Genomic DNA, 22,635 nt, shown 5'->3' on the forward strand with positions numbered 1-22,635 from the left:
GGCTGGAGCTTGGGTTCTGCCATCTGCCTAGTCATGGCTGTCCTTGGAGGGTGGACCAGCACAGGAGAAAGCCCATCAGTCCACCACTGACTGGCGGGGCCAGACTGAAGAAGGTAAGTCCCTGAGCCCAGGCTGGGGACCACCCCTGGGTCAGCCTGGGCCAAGGGTGCTGACCTCCATTCTCCTGCGCTCTGACAGGGAGAGCAGGCAGGGATCTGTGAGGTTGACCTCCACTTAACAAAGCCTGTGCTTTCTCCCCTTGGGGCTCCATTTCCCCAGAGGTAATCTGAGGATACTGGGCAGTATGGCCTTGGATGAAGGGCCTGCCATGGCTCTCTGCTGGGTGTCTAGGGAAGGAGGAAGATAGTCCCCACCCGAGAGCTCACTAGTGGCCCAGCATCTCGCGGGCCGGATATAAATGACTGCTGGTCACGTACATGCGGGGGGTCTGATGCCCCATCCGCGCTTTGGCCCCCCCCAAGCCTTTCTTTCTCACCAGACTGCCCAAGTCATAGGACACTGGTAGCTGGAGGCTAGACACAATACCAGAGTGGATTCTGATGTGGTCAGGCTGGCGCACAGCAAGGAGGGGTGAGTCTGTGGTCAGAGCAGTGCAGCTACTGTGGGGCTAGGGGTCACTAGGCTGAGAGGGAGGCCCATTATCAAGCAAGCCACAGCCCCTTGGCCCAGCCTCGCTCCCTGCCTTTGCCACTGTGGGACCCTTGCAGGTGTGTGGTGAGAAAATAGCCATTCTGAGGTGCTGTCCAGGCATTTACAGCAAGACAAGCCTGCTCACACTGAGTCCCGACACTGAGCTAAGAACCCAAGCTTAGGGTGTCCACCACAAACTCCTGCCTCGTGTTTCCCTAGGTACCTTTTAAACTGGCCGTTCAGAATTGAGCCTACAAAAAATTAGTGACCCCTGCCCCAGCCACGTTATAAGTAATGGGCGTATGGCACCCTGCAGTCTCTCTTCTGCTCTCTCCTGATCTGGGATAGAGAACTGCCCTCCCCCTGCTCACTGCACCCCTGTTCTAGGATCTGTAAGTAACAAATCTTTTGACTTCCTTTGTGTGAGTGTACTGAAACTGTGCCTTCCCCAAAGCAGCCCTGGGGTTTTCACGTCCCCAGAGTGGGAGCTCAGATGCCAAGTTACCTGCGGACTCCGTGTGGGTGGCTTGTGCACCCTAACGTAGACAGTCATAAACTGCACATGTTTATTTAAGAGAGAGCGCGTGCGCAAGTGAGTGAGGAGAGAGAGAGAATCCCACGAGGGGCAGAGAGAAGCGGGGCTCGTGCTCACCCAAGGTGGGGCCCAAACTCACAAACCATGAGATCATGACCTGAGCCAAAGTCAGATGCTTAACCTACTGAGCCACCCAGGGGCCCTAAGCTGCATGTTACTGACACACGACCTCCGGTTTCCAGCCCTTGCTGCCCTGGGAGGGATTTAGAGGAGGGGGGCATGTTTGGAGAAACACAGTCCTCTTCCTCCTGCAGCCCCCTCCCCTCCCCCTCACAAGTGTCCTACCTTTCGTGCCCACTCCTGCTTCCCCCCTCTTTACCCTCACACATCGAATCCCATTTCGGCGTCTGCTTTCTCAGAGGGCTGTCCCCTGAGCGCATCCTGGCTCTCCTCCTCCGTGTCCAAATAAACCCTCAGAAGAGAACTGAAATTCCTTCACGACTGACCAGGAATAGTGCCATAGGATTGACCTTGATGTGGCTCTTCCCGGGGTACCTGGACTCAGACCTTCCACTCAAAGAAATGGGCAGTGACAGCAGGGCTTCAGATGAAGGAAAGCATTTTGAGGTTCCCAAAGCCCAGACTCTGCCCCCGGGACATAAAGCAGGAGCCACAGAGGCATGCGTACCCGGGCCGAGTCTAAAAATCATGTGGTCTTTATTGTGATGATGGCAGTTTCCTAGGAGGAGCAAACGTGGGGTGTTGGGAGTGGCAACACAAGCCACTCTAGAACCATCTTTACCCTTCCCCTGTCCTCAGCCAAAACAGGCCGAAGGAGGTCCCAGCCCCAGACTCCAGCCCAGGGAGGGGCTATGGGAGTGGGGTCAGGGTCAAAAGTCACACGGAGCCCAGTGACTGTCAAGGCAATTTGGGCGGAAGGCAGAGAAGGGGCCCCTGCGCAGCCCCAAGTACCCCAACACAGAGCAGAGGGGAATTAGCCTGGGGCCTGCAGTGTGCAATCCTCAGATCCCAGCCTTAGGGTCCCCCTAGAAAGGGGTGAAGGAGGGGTGGGGTGCTAGTCCTGAGGCTGATCTGAGCACCGAGCCCCAGCCCACAGCGCCAGAGGCCAGGAGAGCCCAAAGGGTTGGTGAACATCAGTGGGGTCTGGGCTGTGCCTGGGGGCGGGGGGGGGGGCAGGACCACCAGTGGGTGTGGGAGCCAATAGGCACCTGAGGGCTGCTGCATGGAGCAGAGTCCCAGAGAGCCCCCTGCTGCTTGTGGGGATTAGCACAGCTCCTGGGAGAGGAGTCCGGAGGCAGCCTTGCTCTGTGCCAGTCGAGGCCAAGTTCCAGAACAGCGGGACCAGCCGCTGAAGGGTGTAGGGTGAGCCACATGAGGGTCAGGAGGTCATCCTCCAAGACAGGAGTCGGCAGGGCTGCTGGCCCAGCCAGGAGCCCAGGGTCACCTTATTTGCAGTACTCCTTCCTGAACTCTGGAAGCCAAGGGGGACAGGTGGGGTAAACACAAGGCAGACATCCAGCAGGACCGCCCAGGGACTCCTGCCCCCCCCCCCCGGGGGGGGGGGGTTGGCTAGTGAGCGTGGGTGAGGTGAGGTACCAGCCCCGCCCTCCTAGCCACTCACCTTTGTCCAAGTCAATGTACTTGGCGGGCAGTGGGCTGTGGGCCAGCTCAGCCCTCTCCTTCAGGATGTTGTTTTTGTAATCTGGTGTAGGCAAAGAGCAGGCTGAGCCTCCTCGCCCCGCCCCCCGCGGGGCTGTGCTTCCCCTAGCCCAGGCCTGGAGCCACAGTCGGTCTTGGTTCTGGGGCCCCCCTCACCTAGTTGGATATCCTCACTCCTGTAAAGAGCCTGGTCTCCTGTGGCCACAGCAAACTCTGCCATGTTCACATCCTTCCTGGAGGTGCGAGGGTGGTGGGTGGTTAGAGCAGGCGGTGGGGTGGAGGGGGGGGGGGGTTCTGGTCCCCAGGAGAGCCTGGAGGGGACACTCACCCCTTTGGCTTCCCTGACTTCTTGTCCGAGTATTCGTAGCCTGGGGAGGGAGACTCGAGTTGGGTGCCGTCTCGCCCCATCCCCAGCTCCCTATGCCCTGAGGGGCGTTCCCATCCCCGCCGCACCCCACATCCCGCTTCTGGTCGGGAAAGGCTTGCTGGCTCTGGCCTCACCCCTGCGCCGGAGAGCCCCAGCTCACCTCCGCGGCGGCGCTGGCGGGTGGCCAGGATGACGGCGATGAACAGCAGAATGAAGAGGAGCAGCGTGGCCAGCACGTAGCCCAGCTGCTGGAAGAAGTGGGCCCGGCCCTCGGGGACGATGACGTTGATGACGCTGCGGCCGCGCACCAGCGTGGGATCTGCACGGGGCCGTACGGGGAAGGCGTCAGGGAGCGCGCGGCATGACCCGCCGAGCGTGCACCGGGTCCGGGTCCCGGGAAGGGACAGCCGGCCGCGGCCCACGGTGGGGCGGGGGGGGGGGGGGGGCTCCCCGGGGCTCCCCTCGCCAGACACCCAGGGCCCGGGGTTGGGGCGGGGAGGGGCCACGCGGCACCTGGGCCAGGGGCACCGCTGTGGCTGGAACCGTTGCCCGGCGAGTCCCGCGGGGGCGGCTCAGCGACCGGCTCGGTGACCGTCAGGTGGAAGATGCGGCGCTCGTGCAGGCCGCAGTAGTGGTGGTGCAGGTGGCAGGAGTAGGTGCCCTCGTCGGCGGGCTCCAGCGGCTCGATGCGCAGCGAGAAGTCGCCGCGCGCGAAGGCGTCCGCCCCCACCGCCACGCGGTCGCGCAGGAAGGGCGGCGCGTAGGCGCGGCGCTCACCCGAGGCGTACAGGTCCAGCAGGCGGTCGGCGCGGTCGTGCGGCACCCCGGGCGGCTGCCGGTCCCAGTGCACCACCTGCTGCGCCTCCTCCAGGTGCCGGTCGGTCCACACGTGCGCCCGGTTCACGCAGGTCAGCAGCGCGGGCGCGCCGCGCTCCACCACCAGCACCTCCTTCTCGCCGTCCCAGTGCGCGCCGGCCGCCCGGGCTGGGGGTGCAGGTGCGGGTCAGCGCGCGCGGGCGGGGAGGGGGCCGGCGGGGGGCGCGGGCGGGGGCGGGCGCACTCACGGTTGTCCGTGACCTGGAGGCGTATGGCCAGGGTCTCGTACAGGTGGCAGTAATGGTGGTGCAGGTTGCAGGTGTACAGCCCCTCGTCGGCCTCCTCCACCGCTGCGAACCCGAGAGAGAACCCAGCGGTGGGGTGCGCGGCCGGCCCGCGCCCCCGCGGCCCCTGCGGCCCCCGCCGCGCGCCCCAGGCTCCTTACCGCGGATGAGCAGCGAGAAATTGCCGTCGTGGAAGGCGGAGAGCGGCAGCAGGAGGCGGCCGCGGTCGCGCGGCTCGTACACGCGCTGCTCGCCCGCGGAGTACATGTCTACGAGCCGGCGGGCGGGGCCGCCGCCCGGGCCGCCGCTGAGGTCCCAGTGGACCACGCGCTGGCGGTCGTGCAGCCGGTCCTGGGTCCACACCATTCTCGGGCTCTGGCAGCGCAGCACCGCCAGGGCGCCGGCCGCCCAGCTCACGGTGGACTCGGACACCACGGAGCTGGCGGCTGGCGCGGGCCCTGAGGGCACTGGTGGGGAGGAGGAGTCAGGGGGAGGGAAGGACCCGAGGGGATGGTATAGGGTGGGTCTGGCACGAGGGAGGGGGCGGTCACTAACCTGAGGACAGAAGCACAGCAGAGCCTAGAAGAAGAGGAGAGTCACACTGGGGGAGGGGGAGCGCAACCTGAACCTTTACACCCCCCCCCACCTCACCCCCCCCCCCCCCCGTCATCCACCCGGCCCAGGGCCGTCACACTTGGATCCCTGCGTCCCTCTATAGTCCCCGCCAGGTGGGTGTTAATGAACACCTGCCTCACAGGTGGGGATAAAGTCAGGAGAGCCAGGCCAAGTGGGCTGAGGGGGGTCTCCTTTAGCCCCGCATGACAGAGGCACCCCTCCCACGGCCCCCCCACCCAGTCCTCACAGCCACCTCCCTGGGCTGCGGCACAGCACTTGCCCTTCTGGGGCTGGACGGTGGGGCCGGCTCTGGAGTGTGTGTGTGTGTGACCAACAGCCCCCCACAGGAATGGTGGCCACTGTCACCATCACTGCAGCAAGGCCCCCAGAGCACCAAAGCCTGATACCCAAGCTGGTTTGGGGGGGGGGGGGAGGGGGCTCCTGCACGTTCATATCCCACGTGGTAGGTGCACCTGCCGAGGGCCATGCCACGCGAGCCCTTGAGGGTTCTCAGACAGCTGGGAGCCCTGCCCCGCACCCAGTTCTCAGGGTCGGAGCCCCCTCAGCCTTTCCGAAGGGCAGAGGTCCAAAGCACGAGCGGCTGGACCGTCCGCACCCCACCAGCAAGTTCCTGCTCCAGAGATGGGCTGAGCGCCCGGGACCAGGAGGAATGTGCCGGGTCAGCAGGCCAGCCCAGGAGGCGGGCTCAGGGGGCCTGGGAGCCAGAGGGGGTCTGGAACAGACCCTGTGAGCCGCACCACTCCCAGGCCCCCTAAATCCCCAACCTACTCCTTTTCTGGCCACTGGGAGAAGTGCAGACCTGAGGAGCTTCCTGGAAGAGTGGGGTGCAGGAGGGACCCCAGCGAGAGGCGCCCACCACCTCAGCCTCTGGCTCCCTAATCCGTGTGAGGGAAAGTTCTGGTGGAGATCCAACATAAATCCTCACACCCTCCTGGGTCCTGGGGGGCCCTTATCCTGGCGAGCTACTCCCTCGAGGCCCCCCAGACCAGCCCCTTCCCGGCAGGGTGGGAGTGTCCCACCCCTCTGCACTCAAGCTCAGACCGGAGGCTTTGCCCAGAATGGAAACTCCCGAAGACCCGCCTGCGCTCCCACTCCGGACCCTCACCCACCCCGCACTCACTCTGCAGAAGCAACAGTTCCCAGAGCAGGACTTGAGACCGCAGCTCCATGGCGCCCGCCTGGCCCGCCTGCCTGGCTTTGTCTCACTTCTGCTCCAACTCTCCAGAAAAACAGCCCGGCCCCCTCCCCCTCCTTAGCACCCGCCATGACATCACGGAGCCCTGGGCCGGGTCGACAGTCTGCAGACCGCCCCCTCTGGCTCTAGCTGGCCCCTAGTCTTCCCCGAATCCTGGTCTGGCCTGGTGGGGAGGGGTAGGAGCATGGTCACTGTGTCCGACAAGGTGAGGGGAATCTGAGCAGCCATCCGGCCTGGGGATGGCTCAGGCCCTGGGAGGATGGGGGGGCAGTAGCCCAGCCCTTAGAGGGGCAGGAGGGCTGAGGGCATGGCCCTAATGCTGTGGGGGCGGCTGTGACATAAGAGGCCCTTCTGGGGCTGCTGCAGAGCTGGGGTTCTGGGGCGTACTTCACCTCCCTTCCACCTCTGTAGGCGGACCCTGGCCCAGGGGGTTCCCCTACGTGGACAGCCTGGCCGTCCCCTCCGCGCCTGCTGTGTCGTTCCAGGCATCCTGGGGCTTGGGGACCCCCAAGGAGCCCCAGCTACCAGACCCACAGCTCTTCCCCTTAGCCTCCTGGGGGGAGGGGGCGCTGCACATATTCACCCGTAAACCGAAGAGAACAGGATCACCAGCCCAGGAGCTTCAGGACAGCACAGTGGGCCCTGCTCTTGGTCAGTCATCTCCTCCACCCAGAGGAGCCTGCCAGGTCATGAGAGTGGGGACCCTGAGCACTGAGCGCCCAGCGTTTGAGCAGCCCCTCCCCCCCTGGCCTGGACACCCCCTGCCCCCCCCCCCCCTCTGCCCACCATCAAGGGCAGACCTTGGTGTCCCTGAAACCAAACCCTGGTGAAGATGCTCCCTGGAGCACCTCCTCCTTGCCCAGAGTGGGGGGGGGGGGGTGGTGCTGGGAGCCTGCCCCCCGGAAAGCACAAATTTGAAGCTCTGGGAAAAATTACCAAGTCACGTAAACAAATGCAAAATAACAGAGCACACACTGTGTACCAAACCCACTCTTTCTAGTTAAGCAAACCTCAAAAAGGAAAAAAAGGAAGAAAAAATCCAAACAACCGCAAAAACTCCACAGTGCATTTTTTAGACTGCCCATTTGAATAGAATTATGGTCACGGGCATCAGTTCCTGGTGGCTGGCATCTCACCCTTGAACCCTGTCCTGGTCCCCAAGTCCTCAGAGTAGCAAGAAACCCAGCCCAACCAGACTCTCAGGCTCCAGGTCAGCTGGGGAGACTGCCACTGCCACGGAGGGAGTGAGGGCCACGACAAGGGGGACCAGCCACGAGGGTGTGAACAGGGCCCCCCCAACCCAGACCTAATGAACCCATTTCCTCAGCAAGACCCAGGCCCCGGGGGGGGGGGGGTTGGAGCCCCTTTTCCAAACTGGAATCAGAGCTTGTCCTGGCCCCAGCCCCTCCCTGGGCCTTTCATTCTGGAAAAACAAGCCCGCCTGGCTGGCCTTGAGGCCTGGCCTCTCCTCCTGTTTTTTTAACTGGTTTATATTAGCTGGTGACCTCCCTTCTCTGGGCCCCGCCCATGTCTCTCCATCTCTGTCCCCCATTCCCGCCTCTGTCTGCCGGGCTGCCTCTCCCCCACGGAGGGAAGATGTCCAGGCAGTGCTGGAGGGAGACAGAAATGGCCCAGGGCTGGTCCCTCTGTCTGGGAGGGGACAAGGGGGTAGGGGGCAGCTCCAGCCCTGAGCCGGGAGCCTGTGGGCGCCCTCCTGTTCCCAACAGGTTCCCTGGCCTCGGGCCCTGCACTCTGAGGTCCAGCGGGGCCCTCGAGGTCTGGACTCAGCCCTCAGCTCGGCCCAAGTGCAGAAGTCTGAGGGGGCCGCCCCTGGGGGGAAGCTGACCCCCCACGCACCCTGGGCAAGAAGGGACAGAGGCAGTGGAGGGCTGCAAACCCCTTTCCCCGCCCTCTCTGCTTGAGGCCAGCAAAACCAAAGTCAGCTGCAAAGGGCCGCTGCCCACCCCTCCACCCCCGCTCTTGGCCGGAAATAGCCACCGATGAGAGCAGAGAGCCAGCAGGCCACGTGCCCCTCCCCCGGCAGAGGCTTGAGGCCTCCTGCTCCTTCACGAGTGCCCGTGGGTTGCTCATTTCCCGGTGTCGCCCGCACCCCGTTTTCCCTCGGGAAGGGAAACGACCAGGACAAAACAAACCCACGGACATCGCCTTGGTCCCACCCTGAGCTCTGGCCAATCCCCCGGCCGGCCCAGAGGCCCAGACCCACCGCCCCTCTCCTCGGAGGCGTGGCTGGACGAGGCCGGGGTCAGTCACTCAGCCTGACAGACTCAGCTTCTGCCTCTTCCTCCCGAGGACTCAGACATTCCAGGCAGCCAGGCTCACCGGGAGGAGAAACCACAGGCACTCAGAGACGCCACCAGCCACAGCCAGACACAGAGACACGTGCTCACACCCACCAATAATGTCACGCAACAAATATTTGCTGAGCGCCTACTGTGTGCCAGGGCACTGCGAGTTGCCGGAGGGAGGCAGGCGGACGGCAGGTCCGCCCACTGACAAATAAGGTTGTTTTCATCTCTGGGAGAAGTGCTGTCTGGAGACGAAAACGGGGCAGGGTCTTCCTCCGTGGGACTGACCGGGATGGCCTCTGATGGAGGGACACCCACAGGTAAATGTCCTTCCAGGCGGGCGGCGCCTGGGGAACCACCTCCCAGGGGAGAGAGCAGCGCCTCGCACAGGGAGGTCCGTGAGGGCTGCAGTCTGGCTCTCGTGGGGGGGGCCGCAGGGTCTAAGTGAGGAGGGTGTGGTCCAGACGGCTCAGGGCTGGGAGGATTGACGTGAACACACAAGGAAAACAGCCCTGCCGGGGCCAGGTGGTGTGCCGGGCTGTGAGGTTCGGTCCCCCCGTGTCCTGTCTCCCTCAGCGTGGGCAGGAGCGGCGACAAGGCTGGAAGAGTCCTTTGCACCCACGTGACAACGTGCTGGGATGTCACTGTCTGCCGGTCGCCATCACGGCCGGCCGTCGCGTGAAAGGGCCCTTGGAGGGGACCGCGGGGCTGCCCCCAGGCAACCAGCCGAGAAGAACATGGACCTCAGTCCTGCAGCGTCCCCGGAATGAGCGCGGGGGAGGACGCCGAGGGCCCAGAAGCCACGTATCCGGGCGTGTGGGCCATGGGAGCTGTGTGACGAGTCTCCCGTGCCACGCCGCTAACCTGCGGCCGTGCGCGGTACAGCACTGGACGGCAAGGCAGCGGGCTCCCGGCACAGAGCGGGGCCAGGGCCTACGGCAGCACGAGGCACAAGTTTCACAAGGAAAAGCAACTGGTGTCCAGCCTGGGACTGGCCGCTGGCCGCAGGGATGGTGCGGGCAGACCCCAAGGCTGCTCGGGAGCTGCGTCCGCGTGTGAGCGACACAAGCTCTCCCGACGCCACGGCCAGCCTCTGCCGGTTCTGACCAGCTCCGGGGAGGGGCCGCTTGCATGTGTGCTGGTCCCTCCCCCCGAGGCGCAGCGGTTTGCCACACGGTCACGTCTCACGCCACGAGGGAGGCAGTAGACTCGCACAGCCTGGGCGCGTCCCTCAGGAGAGCCGGTGACCCCGAGGAACAGACCGTGAGCTGCCTTCTCGTGAGGACCGTGGGCCGGGTGGCCCGCCAAGACGGGGCTGGGACATCGTCCAGGCATCGAGACACTGTGATCTGAAAATACAGACAAACTATGGAAATACAGAAACCTGGCTTCAGGGACCAGCCAACGCTTTCGTCCCGAGAAAATGTCAAGCGACCGGGACCACAGATTTTACTAGTCACGGTCGGCCCCCCCGATCAGCGGTTTCCTGGCGTGGCATCGTTAGTGGGGTGCTGTCCTCGCTCGGCTTCCTCGGTCCGTGGCGGCCCTGCCAACCAGCCGATGATGCGCAGAAGCCTATTTATTCTACGGTTTGTAAGCCTCGGGCTCCTGGGCCACGTCCGTACACGGCGTCTCCTGTCGTGCTGGGATCGTTTCTGTACTGTCCTCACAGGCCATCAGTTTTGAAGCCAGGAACCAAGAACCGATGATCTGGTCCTAGCGGATTCCGCCTGCGGCGCCTCTGACTGTGGGGGTGACCTCCGCCTGCGAGATCCCCACGTCCCCCCACATCTCCAGCGAGCCGGGAAGGGACGCTCTGTCCTTGGGGACGGCTGGGCAGGCAGGCTGCGGAGCGGCCTCCGGGCCAGTGTCCCGAGAGGCCCCACGGAGCATCGCTCCCGCACGCAGTGCGTGTCCGGGCGACTCGAGGACCTGGTTGCTTCCCGTGCCCAACCGAGGGCAATAAATCTGCCTTTAAATGTGACACGGCCACCACCATCCCGTCCCCCAGGACAGGCCGTGGGGCCACGCACGCGAGCCCTGTGCACATCTCCGCTCTGCACTGGGTGTCGGGCTCTCCCGTGTGTCCGGCTGGGCTGGGTGGGCCGGTGGCGTCGTGCCCACGACGCGCGGTCCCTCGGCCATCCTGAAGCCTTGACTTGACCACAGCGATCTTCCTGGAGTGCTCTCAACAGGGACGCCGGCGCCCGCCTCCCTCTGCATTGCCCGCCGTGGGCTCCGCAGCCTGGGGGGCTCCCGTCACTGCGTGTGCCCAGCACCCTCACCTGCACCCACAGCCGGGGCCGCCGCTCACTCTGCTTCGTCCTGGGGACCTGGGACTGAGCGGAATGTGTTCCCAGGCCGTCTGCTTTGAGCTTCGGTGGGGACCAGCCTGACACTGAAAGGCGAGGCCCCAAGCAACTGGTGCGGAGGGGCCCCGGAGCCCCGATGTGGCCCCCGGGGACAGCGCGGCACGTGTCCCCGGCTGTGGTCATATGACAGCTTGTCCAAGGAGGCCGTTTCGCACGGCATCGCCAGCCAAGAGTCCCTGAAACAGCCTGTCATAAGCGGGCCCTCTTGATCTTTCTTGCAGAAAAATCCGTGTCGGATTTGCAGTTGGCAGCAGGGAAGTATGAGGAGAGCAGGAAGCATCGCAGCTGACGGGGCGGCCGGCGCATCCGAAGGTCAGAGAGCGGAGCCCGTCTTCAGCTGTAACGTACCTTCCAAGGATTTGACCAACAATCACTCTGAGAGCAAGAACCGATGGCGAGCTTGGAGGGCACGAGAAACTGCCAGGGGCTTTCTGCTCACCTCACGGGGTCCTGATTGTCACTGACGGGCAAGGGCACCAAAACACGCCTACCGTGCGGGTCCTACCCGTGGGCGTGAACATGCGACGCTGCTCAAACGTAGCAATAATGATGGCATTCCTTTTTTTTTTTTAATTTTTAAATCTATTTATTTATTTATTTTTATTTTTATTTTTTTTAATGTTTTATTTATTTTTGAGAAAGAGAAAGACAGAGCATGAGCAGGGGAGGGGCAGCGAGAGAGAGACACAGAATCCGAAGCAGGCTCCAGGCTCTGAGCTGTCAGTGCAGAGCCTGACGCGGGGCTCGAACCCACGAACCGTGAGATCATGACCTGAGCCCAAGTCGGACACTTAACCGACGGAGCCGCCCAGGAGCCCCATTTTCTCTTTATTATGTACACACTTTCTCAGTTTAACAACACTCCTTTACCTTTGTGTGAGTGCACGTACACAAACATTTATATTGTAGATAACATATTTAAACTGTCAGCTTCAGGTTATCTGCACTCAAGTGCGTATGCAACACAGCACAAATACCACATTGACTTTACCATCCAAACAACACATAATGCGAAAAGAACAAATGTTTTTATATCGTGATCACTATTTCTGTAGTCTCGATCTTGGGGAATTCCAATATATATCCAGATATTTCTTATAGCCTTTGATGCATAACAAACCACCTTAAAACTACAACATGAGGCTGAGTAGGGGGCCCAGGGGATTTCTCAAGAGCAAGAGAGCCCTGCTGTACGTTACCGTGATGGTGCATAAGTGACACTGTGTGTTTACCGAAACCCAAGGAACCACACAGTTCTCAGTGAACCTCAAGACAGACACATTTTTAAAAACTCGTTTAGGAAGTTGGGAGAATCAGAAAGTGACAGAAACAAGCAAGCAAAGGACATTAGGAGTGAAAGGAGCTCAGTGGAGGGGGTGGGGAGTGGAGGGGGAGGGGAGGAGGTGGGGGAGGGGAGGGGGAGGAGAGCAGAGGGGGAGGGGAGGGGAGGGACTGGGGGTGGGCAGCGCTGGCCTAAGTTAAGGTAAGAGTCTGCACTACCACACGGGAGGAAGTGCACACAGCCCCGCCCTCGAGCCGACAGAGCTGTCCCCTGCGGGTTAGGGTCAGGGTTACCCGTTCCGATGTGTACAATGAGGCAAGCGGGTGGTGGCGGCCAGTGGCGGCCAGGTCCGTCACTACTTGGGGGTTAAGGAAGGAGAGGAGGCTACAATGAGCCGTGTGGCCGGGGATTACTGCCGAGAGACGCCTGTATCAGCTCATGTCCCGAGCGGTGTGCACACAGGTGCATGTGTGAAGCATAGAGCTGTGTCTACACGTGGGTCAGTACACATACTCGCATTTTCTAGCTCTGCATTCGGGAGGCAGCAAGCCCACCCCTTAGATCCTGGTCCCTAAGACCATTTTCCAACAAAGGAATCGGGGTTCCTTGAAGAAATGGCTTATTTTAGGACTGGGGGAGGAAATACACGAGATAAGCCTGGAGAACCCGTGGTGCCAAAAAGCAAGCAAGTGCTAACGAACAAACAAGAATGATGGGGTGTGTCAAAGGGCACGGGAGCCAAAGCTGGGACCGGTGCGGCGAGAAAGTCAGTCAAGTGTGTTGCATCGTCACCAAATAGAAAGACAACATCCCCGCGTCCATGCTGATTTTTTTTTTAATTTTTTTGAACGTTTATTTATTTTTGAGACAGAGAGAGACAGAGCATGAGCGGGGGAGGGTCAGAGAGAGGGAGACACAGAATCCGAAACAGGCTCCAGGCTCCGAGCTGTCAGCACAGAGCCCGACGCGGGGCCTGAACTCACGGACCGCGAGATCATGACCTGAGCCGAAGTCGGCCGCTCAACCGACTGAGCCCCCCAGGCGCCCCCATGCTGATTAAATAAAGGCAGGAGAGTCCCAGATCATTTATGCGGCCAAAGCAGAAAGTAGCTTGCAGGGGCCCAGCCCTCACCACACGGCGTGGTGCGGGAGGGATCTGGCCTGTGTCCGTGGTCTTCTGCTCACGACTCTGCGGGTCAGGAATTCCGGCAGGACAGCCTGTCTGCCCCACGTGGCGCTGGGAGGGATGGTGCGACCGGGGCTGGAGGGTCCAGACGGCTTCATTCTGGCACCTGGGGCCTCAGAGGGGGCATCGGCTGGATCTTCTCTCCGCGGGGCCCCGTCTCTCTCTACGTGGCCCTCTCTGTCCACGGGGCCCCTTCTCTCCGCTCACCTGGTTCTCAGCAACCTAGCCCAGGCCTCCTTCCGCTGACGGAAGCTGCCGGGCCCCCAAGGCCCAAGCTCGGCAGTTTCCACGCTGGGGCCAGAGCAGGTCGCGCGGAGGGAGGCAGACGCCACTTTCAGTAGAACGAGCAGCAGAGTCACGATGCCCAGCAGCATGTGTGCAGGGAAGGGGACACTGTGGTGACATCGTCAAAGATAATATACCACGGGACGTGAGAGATACATGGCATAATGAAGTGCAAATAATTCAGAGCACTGGCGTTTACAAGACATGTTTAATGATAGAGAGCACTTAATTTTCATAGGATATAAACATACATGTGTACGTTTACATGACCTTAAATAAATAACAGGTTTTCTTTATCTTGAGAAAGAGAGAGAGAGAGAGAGAGAGCAGGGGAGGGGCAAAGAGAGAGACACACACAGAATCCGAAGCAGGTTCCAGGCTCCAAGCTGTCAGCACAGAGCCCAACTCAGGGCTCGAACTCACAGACCTTGAGATCATGACCTGAGCCGAAGTTGGCCACTTAAACCAACTGAGCCACCCAGGCACCCCCAGGACATACTTATAATGAAAATTATTTGGGGGGGCCTGGGTGGCTCAGTCGGCTAAGCGTCCGACTCCTGATTTCAGCTCAGGTCATGACCTCGCGGGTTTGTGAGTTTGAGCCCTGCATCGGGCTCTGCGCTGAAAACGGGGAGCCTGCTTGGGATTCTCTGTCCCCGCTCTCTCTGCCCCTCCTTCACTCTCTCTCTCTCAAAATAAAAAAAAAAAAAAAATCTAAAAGCCACCAATTTGAAGTTATGACAAAAAATACCAAAAGAGTCATCTAAGGGGCTACAGTGGCCTCCGGGCAGATGGTGTGGTAGTTTCCATAAGCACCGTTGAACTATCGAACTACGCAGGCGCATACGAGCATAACCTCCGTAAAAATATTTTAAAATTAAATTTTAGAGTCAGGCAGACTGGCAGCTGGGTCATGGATGCTTCTTCACCACCTGTCACCTGTAGGCAAGTTGACCCTGTACTTGGGCCCTCGGAAAACAGGCGCATCACGGGTCTGCTGTGAAAGGAAGTCACTCCCGTCAAGAACCAGCACAACACCTGTGGCGCAGGGCATCCACTCGCGTGCCAATTCTTACCACTCGTTTTTATGTATTTTTACCTTTCTTAATGTTTTGTTAGAGAGAGAGAGAGAAGGAGGGAGGGAGCACAATCGGGGGAGGGGCAGAGAGCGAAGGAGACAGAATTCAAAGCAGACTCCACACTGTCAGCGCAAAGCCATTCGTGGGGCCCAAACCCACGAACCAAAGTCAGACACTCAACCGACTGAGTCACCCAGGTGCCCCCTACTAATTTTTAAAAAAACATGATCCCTACTGTATGATCTATCTCCCACGCACCCTCAGAAGGACGTGGTCCAGGAGAAGGGAGGAAACCTGGAAAGAGGGGAACGTGGCGTCCCCGGAGGGGTCCCAGACAGAGGCGCCAGGAGGGTGGCTCCATGTGAACAATTCCTTGAGGGCTTTGGGCCAAACTGAGACTTTAGGTAAATAGAAAAACACGCAAAAACAAAGCCGGACGAGAAATAGCGGCACGAGAAAGGACACGTGATCTTGCCGAGTCGAGGGGCCGCGGGAGTGCTGGGAGGCTGGGTCGCAGCCGCGCCGGGAGGCGCAGGAAAGCAGGGCCGTGGGTGCCCTTCCGTGACGGCCTCGGGGCGGGTGAGGCAGTGGGCGCCGCTTTGTCCTCAGCTTGGTTCAACAGCTTCACCCGCAGCTACGATCCTCCCGGGCTGGGGGCGTTGGGGTGGCCGTGACACAGGGCGAAGCAGCCAGTGGGACAGAGTTAACTCCCCGAGGGAGGAGAGGGGCCGGACGTCAAGCGAGATGTGGGCTCCGAGCTTCTGTAGGGCTGGGCCTTTGAAGGGGTTTTAAGGGTGCGAGAAGGTTGCCTGGCTGTGCCCTTGGGGTGTGTGTGGAGGGGGCCGACTCCGGTCCAGAGGACAGCAAGAGATGGCAGTTTTCTCCAGGGGCTGTGTCCTGGGCGGTGTCCTTCTCCAGGGGCTGTGTCCTGGGCGGTGTCCTTCTCCAGGGGCTGTGTCCTAGGCGGTCGGTGTCCTTCTCCAGGGGCTGTGTCCTGGGCGGTGTCCTTCTCCAGGGGCTGTGTCCTGGGCGGTGTCCTTCTCCAGGGGCTCTGTCCTAGGCGGTCAGTGTCCTTCTCCAGGGGCTGTGTCCTGGGCGGTGTCCTTCTCCAGGGGCTGTGTCCTGGGCGGTCGGTGTCCTTCTCCAGGGGCTGTGTCCTGGGCGGTGTCCTTCTCCAGGGGCTGTGTCCTGGGCGGTGTCCTTCTCCAGGGGCTCTGTCCTAGGCGGTCGGTGTCCTTCTCCAGGGGCTGTGTCCTGGGCGGTGTCCTTCTCCAGGGGCTGTGTCCTGGGCGGTGTCCTTCTCCAGGGGCTGTGTCCTGGGCGGTGTCCTTCTCCAGGGGCTCTGTCCTGGGCGGTGTCCTTCTCCAGGGGCTCTGTCCTGGGCTGTGTCCAGGATGTGGGCTGTGGCCCAGCAGGAGAAAAATATGTTTTGCAGGGGCGCCTGGGTGGCTCAGTTGGTTGATCATCTGACTCTTGATTTCGACTCAGGTCATGATCCCAGGGCTGTAGGATTGAGCCCCACACTGGGCTCCATGCCAAGCGTGGAGCCTGCTTAAGATTCTCTCCCCCGCCCCCCCCCCCCCCCGCCTCTGCCCCTCTCACCAGCTCTCTCTCTCAAATAAAATTAAAACAAAAATGTTTTGTAGTTGGGGTCTGTTTTCTGAGAACGCAGAGCATCACGACCTGGAGAAACCCAGTTAGGGCCAAGTGCAGACAACCGTCAGTTTTGTCTGTAAGCTTGACTGGGGAGGGGGCTTTGAATAGACCCCTTTCAGCTGAAAAGCTAAAGAATAAAATCCAACCGTAAATGCAAAATAATAAAACCAACAAGACCGGTCAAAGTGAACGGGCTCCTCTTGGAGGAGGGGAGGGGCCCAGAGCCCGTCCGACCCGGCCCCCCCCCCCCGGTCTGGGCGCAGAGGACCCAGGGGTTACCTGACCCCCCTCAGCTGGCACAGGTGGCGGGCAGGAGGCCCCTGTCCCTGAGACGGTCTTGCTGGCCTCGGGGACCCCCTTCCACCCGCAGCAGACCTTGGGCTGCTGGGCTCTGCCTCTCCCGCACCGCACGTCATCTGCGGCAGGGTGAGGCCAGCCCGGGGGACAAGGACGTGGGGCGCGGAGCGCCGGGTCCCAGGGCACTCACCCGTGTCCAGCTGTAGCTGACCCCTGTGTTCCCGAATCTGCCGGGCCGACGCACCCTCCACAAGGTGCAGGCATTATGAATGCCACCTGGTGACCCCGCTCGACCCCGGTCTTGGCCACGTTCTAGAGGGTGCACCCGGCCTGAGGCCTCCCCTCCCCTCCCCGCGGCCTCGGCCTCAGGGAGCCCTGACAGCCCTGTGGCTGCCCCCCACGCTCCCAGAGCCACTCCCCTGCCCGTGGCTCATCTGGGAGCCGTGTTCAGGGCTTCCTTCCCCTGCACGTCCGGGAGTGGTCCTCAACACACGCAGGCACAGAGGCCCCCCCACACCCCCCCGAGAACCCCAAGCCTCAGGATGCTGCTTGGACTCCACCCCCGGAAGCGGCCAAGTCCCAGCCTCCCTGGACTCCAGGCCCGGCTCTAGCATTTAGCCCTTGCGTGACCCAATGCCCTGGGGCAGTTTCCTCGTTCAACCGGCCCTGTGAGGCCGAGGCCGGCAGTGGACAGAATTTGATGGGGGCACGGGCTGGCCCTTGGGCGCCAAGCCGGGTGGTGGGAGTTGTCACCCTCTGGCCCCCACCTGAGGCCAACTCCACACCCAGGTCCGGACTCCTTGGCCCCATCCCAGGGGCCATAGCTCCAGAACCCTTTACGAGCTTCTCCCAAAACTCGGCCCCCGAGAGGAATGTTCCCTCCCACCCCTGTCCACCTGGGTTCCAGAGACCTTCCTCAGCAAGCTCAGCTGACCATAGCCAGGCCAGGGAACAGGCCTCGCCCTCAGCCTGTCACCCTCACCAGTCTGCATACTCCTCGTGGACAGCGGGGAGTACAGCCACTCCCAGCTCAGGGCCCCTGCACATACGCATACGCACGCCGTCTCCGGTGCATCTGCTGTGAACGGGCCACAACCAGCGCTCCCGGGACCCAGCCTCCAGCCTCAGGCTCCTCCCCCGGGGCCTGAGCCCGCCTCAGGCTCCTTCCTTGGCCCACCGTGTAGGCAGGAGACACCGGCCGCGCCCCACACGTGGAGCAGCAGAGTGACGAGGCACAAGGGATGAGTTCGGAGATGCCTCCACCTTGGGCCCAAGAGGCAGGGCCCCGGCGGGGGCCTAAGAACACCGCCAGTAGCTCTGGCCCTGGCTGGGGCCGCCTCTGGCCAGAACCCAAGCCCTAGGCAGTGCTGGGAGAGGCTGGAGTGAGGGGCGGGGCGGGTATTCTGCCACGCCCATCTGCCTCTGCCCTCCTGCAGGGTGGAGGCGCCCGGGGCCAGCAGGGAGGAGTTGCGCATCCCGCAGGCTGGGGGCAGGGTGGAGGCCCCACGGAGAAGAGGGAAGGGGCAGAGTCTCTTATAGTCTGGGAGGAACTGCAAAGATAAAAATAAAATCACCAAAATTGCCTCCTGAGGCCGAGGTCCGAGCCACGGGCAGGAGGGGTTGTGCACATGTGCAGCCCAGGCAGTGGCAGGGAGAGAAGGGAGCAGGGGCTGGGGGCGGGGCTCACGAGGGAACCCAAAGGCATGAGTGACACCTGGAGCGGAGGTCTCAACCACAGTCCCACTGATGTTTTACTCTCCAGCAGGGGCTGCCCCATGCGCTCACTTAACAGCTTTCCCGGCCCCTGCCCCCTGCTGTCAGTACCCCACGCATGGGACAACCAGGTGTGGCCAGGTGCCCTACCTCCAGGGGACCCCCCCCCCCCAGCTGGCACCCACCGCAGGTGGAAGAGGTAGGAGCAGGTGCCCCGGGTGCCGGGGCCCTGCGGTGCTCTGCCAGCTGCCGGCCTCCAGGAGCCTGGGTCTGTGGCTTCCTGCACGGGCCAGCCAGTCACACCTCCTGGAACCACTGCCCAGCCAAGCTCCTGACAGGGGCTTTGTCTCCAGGTGGCAGATCAACTTAGTGTCCCGGTGCCTCTCTCACCGGCCGGGGAGGAGTGGAGTAGACCGCAGGGCAGCTACCGCGACTGGGTGGCCCAAGATCCGTGAGCACAGCAGCTGCTTGGCAGCCATGGGCACGGGCCAAGGGCACCACTGGCAAGCAGGGGCCCTGCTGGGAGACTGGGCGGATTGGAGCCCAGACTTGGCACTGACAGGGCATGGTCCCCTCCACCCCAGAAGGCTCCACCGCTGCGTCCTGGCACCCCTGACCGCCCCCCACACCCCCAACATGGGGAAAGCGAGACCCAGGAAGGATGCCTGTGATCCTAGCTGGGAGCCTTTCAGGGCCCCCCTGGGCCCTCTCAGGTGACTGGGCCGGGAGGGTGCTCTGGCTGCCCCGGTCTCAGCCCCGACCCCTGGGGGCTGCCAGGAGCCCGACTGCGGAAGCAGGCCTGTACCCTCAATTGTGTAAGGTCCCCTCCAGATCACGGCCAGCTTCACCCTTCTCATCACCCACGATACACAGCAGTTCCGCGAGCCGTCTCCCCTGACGGACAGAGACCCGGACAGGCCCAGCTGTTACCCGGCCGGCTGGCCGGCACGCACAGGGCAGGGGCCCACCTGGCTCGCTGAGACAACGTGGGCTGAGAAACACAACGCGGCCTGTTCCATCCCGGAGAAACTGCCGGGTAACCCGCGCTCAAGCCCTCCCCGAGAGGTGCGTAATTTGCTGAGAACCCAAGCCCGGCCCCAGACACGTTTCTGGAACAAGGCGAGGAGTCCCTACAGCCCCGGTGAGAAGTGGTGTCGCCCTCCACGGGGTGGTGGGATGGGGGGAGGACACCAGCCACCAGGGAGCGGGGCAGATGCTGAGAACCAGCCTCACCCGCATCCACTCCGGCCGGGCCCCCCTGCCCGCAGCCCAGCCCTCGCCAAGCCTGGACGCAGGGGCCCACAGGCTGCTCCGGGTCCCCCCCGCCCGCTGTCGGAGGTCATATGACCCTCCGCACCCAGGAGGAACCTGCAACCACTGGGGGCCACCGGCTCACGCTAACAGCACCCTGTCCTCCGTGAGCCCCACCCCTCGGCCTGCCAGAGCACCTGCCCCCGACCATCCTTTCTTCATCGGCCCCCACTCAGGGTCCCCAGCCCTAGCTGGGCGGGACAGCTCGGAGAGCCACTTGAGGCCCAGGCCTGTGGGACCTGCAGGGGGCCACGCTCCGTCTCTGGGGACGCGGCCTGGCCCCCTGCCCCAGCCTTCCCAGTGAGGCCCTCCCCCCCCCCGCCTTAAGACCCAACCACACCCCACCCCGTCTGGACACTCCCCACCCCCAGCATTGTCCCTCGGTACTCTTGCCATCGGTGTGTCCGGGAAGAGTCGGCCCCCCCCCCGCCCCCCCCCGCCCCCCCCGCCCCCCCCCCCCGCCGAAACAGCCTTGAGGGCGGGGCTGGGCCTCTGCTTCCAGCGGTTCGACCTCGACCGAGGCAGGGGAGGCGGTCATTCCTGCAGGCGTGGCACCAGGAAGGGCCCTCGCCGGGAAGGAACCACCAGTCTGCACCCTGGGGCCCTCGTGCCTCCCAGAAAACCAGAGGCCGGCACCAGCCTCGGACCCACGACGGGTCACGCTAGGCAGAAGAGGGTCCAGGGCAGTCGGGGACAGCTGCGTTCTCGGAACGTTTATTACGACGGGTCGTCAGCGGTAACGGGTGGGGGCAGGAGCACTAGAGTCATTTGCCCTTCAGGTAGATCTTGGGGGTCTGCCAGCCTGCAGGGGCTTCCTTCAAGCCTGCCTTCAGCCAGATGCGCCTCAGGTCTCTCTCGAACTTGATCTGCAAAGGCACAGGGAGGGACCACTGACTGGTTTGCGGCACGGTCACGCATTCTCAGCCTCCTTGCCGGGCCCTAGGCTGAGAGGCCCACACTCACCTGCTTCCGTTTCAGGCGCCCTTCCCGGACCTTCCGCCGCAGGAACCGGGTCCTTTTGACCAGTTTGCGGTACTTGTGGTGATTCATCTTCCGCCGGCGGATCTTCAGCACGTTTTTGCACCGCATCCGGGGTGCGTCCCAGGCCCCCACGTCCCCCTGCTCGGCCCGCTCCCCCACTTGGCTAGGTGGACACTCATAGAGTCGGGCTGGAGCCACGGTCGCTGGGCCTCCAGCAGCTAGTCTGGGTAGGAGGTAGTGGGCGGTCAGCCAGCTCTCCAGGGGACTGACGGACATCTTTCTGGGGACCAGCAACTCCTCAAGCTCCAGCTGGAGCCCCCCGCCAGGGATGGAGGCAACTCCGCTTGGGCCTGTTGGCTGGGTGCTGTAGCAGGGCCGACAGGCACACCTGCCTAGCACCCCTGAGACGGGCCAGGGCCGACCGCAACCTGCAGGAAACAAGACGGCACAGTTACCACTCAAGCAGCCACACTAGACCTGAGCACGGCCAATCCCGCCTCACCGACTGGGCGGCAGAACTGTCATCACAGACTAGGATGGCCTAGTATGCCCAGTGGAACTCCTGCCGGCTGTGCTCAGGCCCAGACTTCCCCTTTTTTGTTACTTGGATGTTTACAAGGGAGTCTGTGTGGCCAGGCCCCGGCCTCAAGCTGGTGAGGCTCTGCAGGTGGGGCAGTTGGGACTACCTAGCCCCACATTCCTAATCCAGGTGTGTATCCTGCCCATCTGCCCTGCCCCCACGGGGCCGCTTACCTGCCCGAGGAACAGCCCTAAGCAGCTGAGAAGTCAGGCGCACCAGGAACATGGTCTGTGGGTGGTGGCGGCCCCAGGTGCTCAGGGTGGCTGGAATATAGGTAGGTGAGCGTGGAGGTCACGCGGGAGTGGCCGGGAGGCGCCGGCAGCGGCCCCGGTCAGACCAGGACTCCCGGCACCCTCATCACCCTCTCCCACGATGAGGATGCCACTTCAAACAGGGCTCACTCCCTCAAACAGCTAGCCTGGGGCACAAACCCCGCTCCGCAGCTGCGCGACTCTGGGCAGTCACCGACTCTCCCCGAGCCTCCGCTTCACCCCAGGGACCCACCAAGGGGGCGGAGTCGACGCTCGGAGGCACGGAAGCCGCGCGTCCCAGGCCCCGAGGCGGCGGTCCCCGTCCGGCCCCAGCCTCACCCGACCGCGACCCCCCGCAGCCGAGGGCTCGCGCCGAGCCTCCCCACACCTAACCCGGGTGGACTGAAACTGACCACTCTGCCGCCGAGTTTGGGCACTTCCGGTCCGTCCCTAAACCGGCCCCCAGCGCCGCATGCAGCCGCCAGGCCGTACCCACTCCCAGCGCCCCCTGGCGGCGTCACGGCGTCCCGCTCCGCGTCGGCCCAGGTCCGGCCGGGCCCAGAAGGCAGCGGTTTCCGGCCAGAGGAGCGGCCTGCCCCGCCCACAGCCCGCAGGCTCCGCCCCTCTCTTACGTTGGCGAAAAACCACATTTCCCACAACCCCAAGGGATGCCCCGTGCGCCGGCCTGGCCCGACCTCGCTTTAGTTCCGGATTTACTTCCGCTTTACTTCCGGATGAGCCGGCGGCCCGGCATCGAGGGCGGGCGGAAGTGGCGTTGGCCCGGCGGCGGAAAGAGTTCTCTGGACGACGGAAGTGACCCACTGGGGTTGTAAGCGAAGGGCCCCGGCCCCTCCTCCGTGGCCCGGGGAGTGGTCTCGCAGGGGGAGAGGGCGCCGTGCCGGGTGCTGGGGCAGAGCCTAGGCAGAGCCGGGGCGCCCGGTCCGCCAGGACTCCGGCGGGGCTGCGGTCCCAGCAGCCTCCTCTGCCCACGAAACTGGATCAGTGAAGGCGGCCGTGCCTCTAACGCGGGAGAGCACGACGCCTTTTGCTTAGGGGGATACGTATTTTTTCCTTTTTGAAAGCCGACTCCCCTCCTGTGCCGTGGGAAGAAAAGTTAGAAACTTTAGTTCTTGCCGAAAACCGAAAGCGGCCTCCGTGGATGGGGTTCCGCC

General features: G+C 62.8%; 2 protein-coding genes across 4 annotated transcripts; both read right to left on the minus strand.

Moving 5' to 3' along the window:
- Positions 1–1,879: 1,879 nt before the first annotated feature.
- On the minus strand, positions 1,880–6,147 carry MXRA8 (matrix remodeling associated 8). The gene is made up of 10 exons (XM_030324447.1): positions 6,090–6,147; positions 4,889–4,912; positions 4,495–4,800; positions 4,298–4,399; positions 3,747–4,217; positions 3,394–3,552; positions 3,195–3,234; positions 3,023–3,099; positions 2,829–2,909; positions 1,880–2,678 (listed from the first exon to the last, which is right to left on the minus strand). Exons 1-10 carry the CDS (start codon positions 6,136–6,138, stop codon positions 2,653–2,655), a joined length of 1,335 nt encoding a protein of 444 aa, XP_030180307.1. The 5' UTR covers positions 6,139–6,147; the 3' UTR covers positions 1,880–2,652.
- Positions 6,148–20,349: 14,202 nt separating this feature from the next.
- AURKAIP1 (aurora kinase A interacting protein 1) lies at positions 20,350–21,996 on the minus strand. 3 transcript variants are annotated; one of them, XM_030328246.1, is made up of 4 exons: positions 21,877–21,996; positions 21,386–21,475; positions 20,615–21,060; positions 20,350–20,517 (listed from the first exon to the last, which is right to left on the minus strand). In XM_030328246.1, exons 2-4 carry the CDS (start codon positions 21,435–21,437, stop codon positions 20,416–20,418), a joined length of 600 nt encoding a protein of 199 aa, XP_030184106.1. In that variant the 5' UTR covers positions 21,438–21,475; positions 21,877–21,996; the 3' UTR covers positions 20,350–20,415. The 3 variants fall into 3 exon arrangements, with proteins under 3 accessions (XP_030184106.1, XP_030184107.1, XP_030184105.1); XM_030328247.1 differs by lacking the exon at positions 21,877–21,996 and adding an exon at positions 21,717–21,870; XM_030328245.1 differs by lacking the exon at positions 21,877–21,996 and having other exon boundaries at positions 21,386–21,710.
- Between the last annotated feature and the right edge of the window lie 639 nt (positions 21,997–22,635).

The sequence above is a fragment of the Lynx canadensis genome, chromosome C1 (assembly GCF_007474595.2).
Source record: "Lynx canadensis isolate LIC74 chromosome C1, mLynCan4.pri.v2, whole genome shotgun sequence".
In the NCBI taxonomy this organism is placed as follows: domain Eukaryota; kingdom Metazoa; phylum Chordata; class Mammalia; order Carnivora; family Felidae; genus Lynx; species Lynx canadensis.

Excerpts from the sequence above, each read along its gene's own strand:
- MXRA8 (XM_030324447.1), bottom strand. The coding sequence starts at position 6,138 with ATGGAGCTGCGGTCTCAAGTCCTGCTCTGGGAACTGTTGCTTCTGCAG. Across the intron at positions 4,801-4,888 it reads TGCTGTGCTTCTGTCCTCAG|TGCCCTCAGGGCCCGCGCCA; the intron begins GTTAGTGACCGC and ends CCTCCCCACCAG. Across the intron at positions 3,553-3,746 it reads CAGCGGTGCCCCTGGCCCAG|ATCCCACGCTGGTGCGCGGC; the intron begins GTGCCGCGTGGC and ends GGCCCCGTGCAG.
- AURKAIP1 (XM_030328246.1), bottom strand. The coding sequence starts at position 21,437 with ATGTTCCTGGTGCGCCTGACTTCTCAGCTGCTTAGGGCTGTTCCTCGG. Across the intron at positions 21,061-21,385 it reads TAGGGCTGTTCCTCGGGCAG|GTTGCGGTCGGCCCTGGCCC; the intron begins GTAAGCGGCCCC and ends TGTTTCCTGCAG. Across the intron at positions 20,518-20,614 it reads GGCGCCTGAAACGGAAGCAG|ATCAAGTTCGAGAGAGACCT; the intron begins GTGAGTGTGGGC and ends GTGCCTTTGCAG.